This window comes from Poecilia reticulata, linkage group LG20 (genome assembly GCF_000633615.1).
Source record: "Poecilia reticulata strain Guanapo linkage group LG20, Guppy_female_1.0+MT, whole genome shotgun sequence".
Taxonomy (NCBI): Eukaryota; Metazoa; Chordata; class Actinopteri; order Cyprinodontiformes; family Poeciliidae; genus Poecilia; species Poecilia reticulata.
This window is the reverse complement of record NC_024350.1, coordinates 1,200,015-1,208,022: the sequence shown is the minus strand read 5'-3', so window position 1 is coordinate 1,208,022 and position 8,008 is coordinate 1,200,015. Positions and strand designations below refer to the sequence as shown.

At 40.4% G+C, this 8,008-nt stretch overlaps 1 protein-coding gene across 1 annotated transcript in view; it reads left to right on the top strand.

Moving 5' to 3' along the window:
- odad2 (outer dynein arm docking complex subunit 2) overlaps positions 1 to 8,008 on the top strand; it is a 33,464-nt gene that overhangs the window by 12,630 nt on the left and 12,826 nt on the right. The window contains exons 10-15 of the mRNA XM_017301756.1: positions 1,146 to 1,299; positions 3,616 to 3,762; positions 4,341 to 4,550; positions 6,118 to 6,348; positions 7,555 to 7,665; positions 7,823 to 7,977. Coding sequence (XP_017157245.1) covers positions 1,146 to 1,299; positions 3,616 to 3,762; positions 4,341 to 4,550; positions 6,118 to 6,348; positions 7,555 to 7,665; positions 7,823 to 7,977 — 1,008 coding nt within the window. The remainder of the gene's footprint in view (positions 1 to 1,145; positions 1,300 to 3,615; positions 3,763 to 4,340; positions 4,551 to 6,117; positions 6,349 to 7,554; positions 7,666 to 7,822; positions 7,978 to 8,008) is intronic.

Below are 8,008 nucleotides of genomic sequence, written 5' to 3'. Positions count from 1 at the left end.
GTCTGTGAAAGCGAAGCGCTGCTGATTTTACATGTCGCCATATCAATTTATGCAGCGCAATTATATTACTGAAGCTCAGAGGAAACCACTGCGCATGTCTGGAGCTCCGTGTGCGAGTAAAGGTGGAGCCGATGGGTGACAACAGACACTAAGTCACGTTATTGCTCGAATTTTACGGCGCCACCTTAAATCCCTGAACTTCACATTTTAACGGAAGAAAAGAGCAACGCGACTTGGATGTAACGAGTAACGAGACAGTTTTGTAGAAAGTAGTGAAGTAGAAAGTACAGATACTTACTGTAAAATGTAGTGGAGTAAAAGTAGAAAGTCCCCATTATTAAATCTACTTAAGTAAAGTACAGATACACGAAAACTGTACTTAAGTACAGTAACGAAGTACTTGTACTTCGTTACTTCCCACCACTGGTGGTATTTTATGCATCAGATTTGGATGCTGACAGAAGGAACTGAATGTTGACACATCTGTGGTTCCTTGCTACTAGTACTAGTGGAATCAACAAAATTTGTTTTGAACCACCATCTCTGAATGTTTTCTTTGTTGGCCGTCATTCTCTGTCCATTCAGTGAAGACTCCAGGGTCCACTCATCACCTCCCACCACAGAAGGACACCACAGTCCTGGTCGCTTTGGAGAAGCTTCATTGAGTGTTCATCTGCCGCATCCTGAAAACCACTCAAATGAGCTTCTTCTCTGATAATCTTCTCCCTGGAAATGCTATCTATGGGAGCCACCTCTCATTTGAACCGGGAGCAGATTTCATTAGTCCACAGTGCACAGTTTTCCTGATCTAACCAGCTCTGCAGTTTTAAAAAAACATCTGCAGTTGAGGTTGCATAAATGGCTCAACAAGTCTTTGCTCTCTGTATGATGACAGCTCCAGTCCTCCTGTGACATTATTCTGATGTTTTTTCCCGCTGCTAAGATCTTGTGGAAGTTCTAACTTGAAACTTAAATATGAATATAGTTAGTGGGTGCTCTAGTGTGGGATGGCCAGGCTGTTTATCCATTTAAACTCCCAGAATGAATCATGATGTACCAGCCCATCCCTTTGTCTGAAATGGATCCTTTCTCCAACTCCCGCATATGTTGTTATCTACAGTCACAGATGTGCTGTTTGTGTTCAGGAGAAGCATAGTAGCATCCTTCACAGAGGAGCATTTCAGCGGGAGCTCCAGTGAAAGTGAGGAGGAAGAGGAGCAGACAGAGAGACGTCCTGACACCAGCACTGAATTGCAATCTGAATACTGGCAGGTCCAGAAACTCGTGAAGTACCTTAAGGTATGAGAACATCACCCAGAACACTGTTGTTTCCTTCCACAGATAGAATTCATCCCAATGTAGTGAGAGTTTTTCTAGTTCAGGCAAAGCAGGCCATAGCTGACAGGAGGCAGTAAAATCAGAGCTCTTTTTCTGTCCATCTGTCTTCCAATCAAAGCTGTTCCAAAAGCCTGTATTCCTGTAAGACCATGGCAGCTGTTTAGATCCAGACTCATGATCTGAGTCTGTGACTGAAGGATGTCAGAGGAAATCAATGTCACCTGCTCCTATTTAAAGCTCTGCTTTGAATGGAGATGTTTTCTGAAGTGTTTGATTGGATTCTTGTTGTTCTGACACAGACCTGTTTGGTTTGCATATCAGAGCCAAGGTTCAGGAGGCAGCACTGACAGACAGCTGTATCCCTATTAGCCCAAACCACAAGAAGTAAATCTATGATGGATTTGACAGGACATATGGGGAATATTAATTTGGATGCAGCAGCGCTCTAGACTGACTGGGAATACCTGAGAATATCTTCCTCCTTTTTCTGATCCCTTTTCTATGTTATTTAGACAGGATCACTAAGACAAATTATATTAGAAATAACTTTCACACTTCATTCTTCAGCAGTAAAAATAACTTCATAGCTTAAAACTCAAGGGCTTGATGTTCAGGAAACAATTTTGTGGTGTCCTGTTGGAACTGATTATTTTCTGACTTCCAGAGCTTGTTGCTAAATTAGATCCTGCTCACTCCAGGAAATAAATGTTTTGTGGAAAACTCTCCAGTCAAGAGGAATTATGTGAGGGAATTTTTAGCTGAAGAAAATAAAAAATAACTGGAAGGAAATTCCGTGTCTTAAAGGAGGAATTCACTATTTCCAGCAAAGGAACAAAGAGATGTAAATGATACGAAAGAGTCAACATTCAGATAAAATCAACACACTATGCAGTGTATTTTAAATTTTTACATCAGGACTGTGCTGATGGTTTTAGGGTTTTGTGTTTTTCTGCAGCAGAAAGATGCATGTAACTCTAAACAGCATGTCCCTGCTTTCTTTCTGTCTGGAAACCCCACAGTTATTTATGACCTTTCACCTGCAGTTGTTTTATAATACTGTCACCCACAGTGGCTGCCAGTCAGCAAGAGCCAAGTTAAATATCTGTTTTTATTTTAGGAGCAGATTTTTTTCCCTCTCACACCACAGACTGCTGCTTGTTGTTTAGAAAGTGAAACACTTTCACACAGTGACACATGCATGATCTGTTTGATGTTTTAATGATGTTTATGTGGGGATATTTGCTCAGGGGTCTGAAGTGTTAGTTTTTCTATCTAGACAGCTACAGACTCGTTCCTCTATGAGGCTCATGTTGATTCTCACAACATCCAGAATGCAAACTGAAGTCGGTTTCTGACAAACATGAATTCATGTGTTTGTTTTACATAATTCTCACTTCACTGTACAGTTTCTAATGCATCAGTGTTAAAGTACAAGCTTTAACATCATCCCTGTTATAAACAGATTTATTTTAACAGGAAGGATGCAGCAGGTAGAACTACAATGGAACCCTCCAGGGGACATGGGGAATTTTTTTTCTTTTGCGTTCACTCGCAATACTTTTACGTTCCCTTGCAAAAGTATTGCGAGGAAACGCAAAAGAAAAAAATTTTCTCATGTCCCCTGGAGGGCTCCATAAACCACTGCTAAATTTTAAAACTTCAGTCTAATTATTGCAGAAAGAAACTGAGCTGATAAAACTAGAGATATTTTTGGAAGATGTTAAATTTGTTTAAATATCAACAGAGATTTTCATTAAACTAATGAATTTAACAGTATCTGATTGCTACAAGCTGTGTCCTCATTAACTTTTCCACCCTCTGCTGGCCAGAAGCAGAACAGATTTTATAATCCTGGAAATGTTTTTCAGGTGATGGGCTGAATTTGTAGCTCTGGCGGTTCAGGTCTGTTTCCATCACCACACCCAGAATTCAGGCCTGATCACTAGTTTCTGAATAAAGCTGTGTGCTGACTCTAGATCGTTCCTCTTTAGGTCCGAAGATGATGACTTCAAGACAACAAGCATCTAAACACAATATTCAACACAGTGTCAGGTTCTGGTCTGGGAGCTTCAATCTCTCTGCAGAATAAATTTTTCCCTCAGTGGTTACCACCACACAGCTATGTACAAACCTGCAGTAACAACCAAACATGTCCAGTCAAAGTGAATCAGAGAGAAACTGCACACATAATAATACTATGAGGACCGCATCAATCTCTTTAGCCTAGAATGTTCTCTTTCATTTTTCTTTGTTTCTGTTTGATCAACGTCTTTTTAGGCAGCAGACCAGACAGCCACTGTGCTTGTTCTCTGCGCCATGATGGATCTTGATCTAATGAAAGAGGTCATCCAATTGGCCATTCTGGACTTAGGTGGACTGGAGCTCCTCCTTAACTTACTGGATACTACAGACATCAGAAGCAAAGTGAGTAGTTTTACTTAAGCTGGACCTGGATGGATTGCAGTCATGACAAGAACTGCTATGTGTCAATATGGGTTTTAGTTGGTGTAACAGGAGTGTTGGTATAGGGAGCAGGCTGTTAAAGACACAGGCAACTGTTATTCACCAGTATGACATGTTTGACTGCTTTTTAAGTAAAGGTTACTTAAAAAGCAGCAACGAGCTATGGTTTGACCGCCAGAGCAGATTCTTCAAGGAAGAATCCTTGCGCATGTGTAGGTCGAATGTTAATCACAACAAAGTCACCGGTGATCTGCCAGTGACTTTTTTTTATAGACCCCTGTGAGTCTATAAAGTTACATGACACTCTGCGCTCAAGCCCCTCAACTTTCTCGTGAGACAGTAATTCCGAGGGACCAAGGACTCAGCCTGCGCATGTGCAGGAATGATCATTCAGTGCAGAACTGCTTTTATTCTGACTTTTTGACTACTTTTGATGGAAATACAGCTGAGTGTTTGACTTCTATATATTCCTGTTTCAGCACATTGTAAAGTAATATTTCTTTCTTTTTTTCCACACATTGCTTTTGTCATTTGATCAGATTGGATCTTTAAAAATCCTGGCAAAGATCAGCCAGAATGTTATCATCCGACAGACCATTGTAAACATGAGAGGCCTACAGAGGATGGTGAACAACCTGGACATACCGGTGAAGGAGCTGCAGGCCTTGGCCTCTGAGACCATTGCACATGTGGCAAAGTTCAGAAGAGCAAGAAGAACGGTGAGGGTACATGGAGGAATCAGGAAACTGGTGAGTCTCAGCTTGGAATGATGGATGTTTGCTTCTTTTTGGGTGCTTCCATTTGGGCCTCAACTGCTTCTATAAGACAGTCCAAGATCTTAAAGAAAACACCTAGTTCTTTTGTGTCAATGAATTAATGTTTTTAGGTGTCTGGAAAACAGTTTCCAAAACCTCCAACCATTGTAGAGTTTAACCCGTCAACTGTAACCGATGCTAAGCTTCATCACATTAGGCTAGATGGTTTTCCAATTATATGTGCTGTACAATAGTTGCTGGAAAAGACAAGTGTTTTGTTGTTGACTTACCATTCAGAAAACACTTGTTGCATTCTTGTTGGTTGTGCAGGAGGCTTCACTTCCTCTGCTTTTCAAATATGTGTGTTTGTATAACTATGGATCTGTTTGCAGACATTTTCACTTGGGAGTGTAAATGTTGAGTTAGGGGAGCATAGTCACCAGCAGCTTATTTTGATTTAAAGTGACAAGAGGCTCTAAAACAGCTCATTCTGAAAGGAGCTCCAAGTAGGTAGAACTGAGCAGACTGAAATCTCATTATATAAGAATGATTTTGTGCAACAAAAAGGAAAGGTAAAAAAACGTGTTTTGTGTAGCCCATACTAACCTGTTCAGAATAGGTCACCTTAAAGCCTCTGTTCATGTTTGTAACATGAACAAACTGCAGTGTAACATGAGAAAACTGAAAGCTGACCTGGTTCTGGTATTGTACTGGTCTGACAGCTGTCCTGCTCTCTCTACTACCACAAAGTTATAGGAAGGATTGGCAGCATTACAAAGCTGTTAAAGCTTTATGGTCCAACAATTTCAGTTTTTCTTCATTTCCTCCTATACATCACTTCTTCTTTAAAGTGTAAGACATATAAAGCATTTCCATTCTCTCCCTGTGGTGCACAGCAGATACTTGATGGTGTCCATTCATTATTGGAAAGTACTAGAGTGGATGCTGGGGAAAGCAGCTAGAGTTTCTCCTCCATCCTCTGACATGCATTCCTGTTTGTTGACAGAAGTAGCAGTAATTAAAGCCTCCATCCTTTGTATATTTTTTTCAGATTCAAATCGAATGTGCTCATATGCGAGTTGCTCACAAGGCGGATTCCTTTCATGCTGTTCTATCTTTTAACTGTGCAGCGTGGTATAGCTTTGTCACTGATCAGGAAGTAAGGGTTCAAACTCTGAAGGCCATAACCGTCACACTGGGCTTCTCAGCTCTAACATCAGCATCTGTCCTACTATTTTTTCTCTCCTGTATCTCTGCTGGTTTAATTTTTAAAAATTTTTTATTATGTTGTGTTTTAATGTACAGCACTTTGTATCAGCTGTGGTTGTTTTAAAGTGCTTTATAAATAAAGTTGGTATGGCTGATATGGTATGGTTTCATCCTTGCACAGCCGGTGGTAATAAGAGTTTTAATTACACCCTTAATCATGGCTAACTACTTATTGTTCCCATTTGAAACCCTCCATTTTCACCTCAAAGTAGAAAGCAAACCTCAGGGAGTTCCTGGAATCATGTCGGCTTCACTGAGTTGTTTAAAAGTCTGGGATCCTCTTTTTGATCAGGTGAAGCTGCTGGATTGCTTCCCTTACTCGGCAAAACCAGAAGACATAGAGATGAATTTGGAGGTGGCCCGCTGTGGAGCCTCAGCTCTTTGGAGCCTCAGCAAAAGTGGCAAGAACAAAGAGGCCATCCGTAAAGCTGGGGGGATCCCTCTGCTGGGATTCCTGCTCAGGTCTCCATATGAGGACATGGTGATCCCTGTTGTGGGAACCCTGCAGGAATGTGCTTCACAGGTGAGGAGAGCCTCTGTATCCAGTAATGTTGTTCTTTTGGGGTGAGACATGTTAATCTGATTCTGTGAAACAGTCGTTACTGTAAAATCATCACTGAGATTCAGGTTCATATTATTCTATTGTTGACTAATACAGTTTAAACTAGTAAAGCTTTCTACAAACTTTTATTAATTTAATGTCATTAAATATATGTGGTACTTTTTTTTTCTTATTTTTTCCTGTTTTGGAATAGAAAAATTTAGGAGCTTTAGTAGTTCTAGGACTCAAATGGAAACTGGACAACAGGAAAATAATTGTCACAAAATCCAAAAATATAGATGACACAATGAAAAATATCAGGGCTGGAAACAGGTGTGACAAAGAAACAGAAGACAGAACAGCATAATCTGGCAAGATGTAACAGAAACCAGCAGACTTGCAAAGCTTAGGAGGTGATTAGTGGAACCAGGTACGGATGGGAGCTGAGAGAAAAATAGCTGCACAGCAAAATATACAACAACAACAAGGACTAAAATACAACAGCCAAACAAAACGTATACAAAAACTCTGAGAATATCAAAACTGATAAATGAGTCAAATTCTGAACACCAAATGTGACAAATTAAAACAAACTCCAGTAGATGATGTCCCTTTAAAGGTATGCCTGGAAATACAGCAAACAACAAATTTCCAATGTTGAAGTCATTTGACATTTTAATGACAAAAGTCTAAAACATTTAAAAAATGTTATTAGTGTAAACTGTAAAAACAGTACATTCTGACTCCTTAGATGAAATGTTTCTCCTTGTGTGCTGGAGACGTTCAGTTTCCCCACAACAGTCAGTCTGGCTGCAGTTTGGATCAAGGATGACATTTAAAACTATTGGTGAAATATTCACTTTTAAATGGTGGAGGACTTGGTCAGCTTCAAGGTGAGCACACTGTGTCCAGCAGGCAGGTTAAAAGGTCAAGAAATTACAGAGCATCCGCAGTGAGGTTTAAATAATGAACGTGTGTGATCAGAAGGCATGTTTGCATCAGATTGGATGACAACTCCACTGACAACTATTATCAAGAAGTAAAGAAAAAGTAGATCAAGATCAAATTTTATTTAAAATGTGGGATAAATTTAAGGTAATGGAATTTTTGATGATGTCGGAGCATGTAAACGATGTGTTTGAATATTTATTCATGCTTGTGTCGTTTTGTGTTTTTCTGTTCCTACAGAAAAACTACAGGGTTGCTATTGAAAGTGAAGGGATGGTGAAGGACTTGGTGAAAAACCTGAGAAGTGAAAGTGAGGAGCTCCAGATGCTTTGTGCCAGTGCAATATTTAAGGTACTTGGGTTTCTGTCCCCTGCTCTGCTCAGTGCTCTGAAGTTTATTTATATCGTTTTATTTGGACTGAAGTCCTTCATTGATACAAACACCTGATCTCTGTGCTACTGAATAGAGCCAGACTCCAGATCTCTCTCAGACCTCGTTTGCTTCACAGTGTGCAGAGGACAAACTGACCCGGGATCTGGTCCGCCGCCACCAAGGCCTGCAGCCTCTGGTGTCACTGCTCTCTAAAGCAGAAAACAAGCAGCTCCTGGCTGCTGCCACCGGGGCCATTTGGAAGTGTTCAATCAGCATGGASAACGTAGCTATGTATGCACAGAACTTTACTATTTATTGTCCC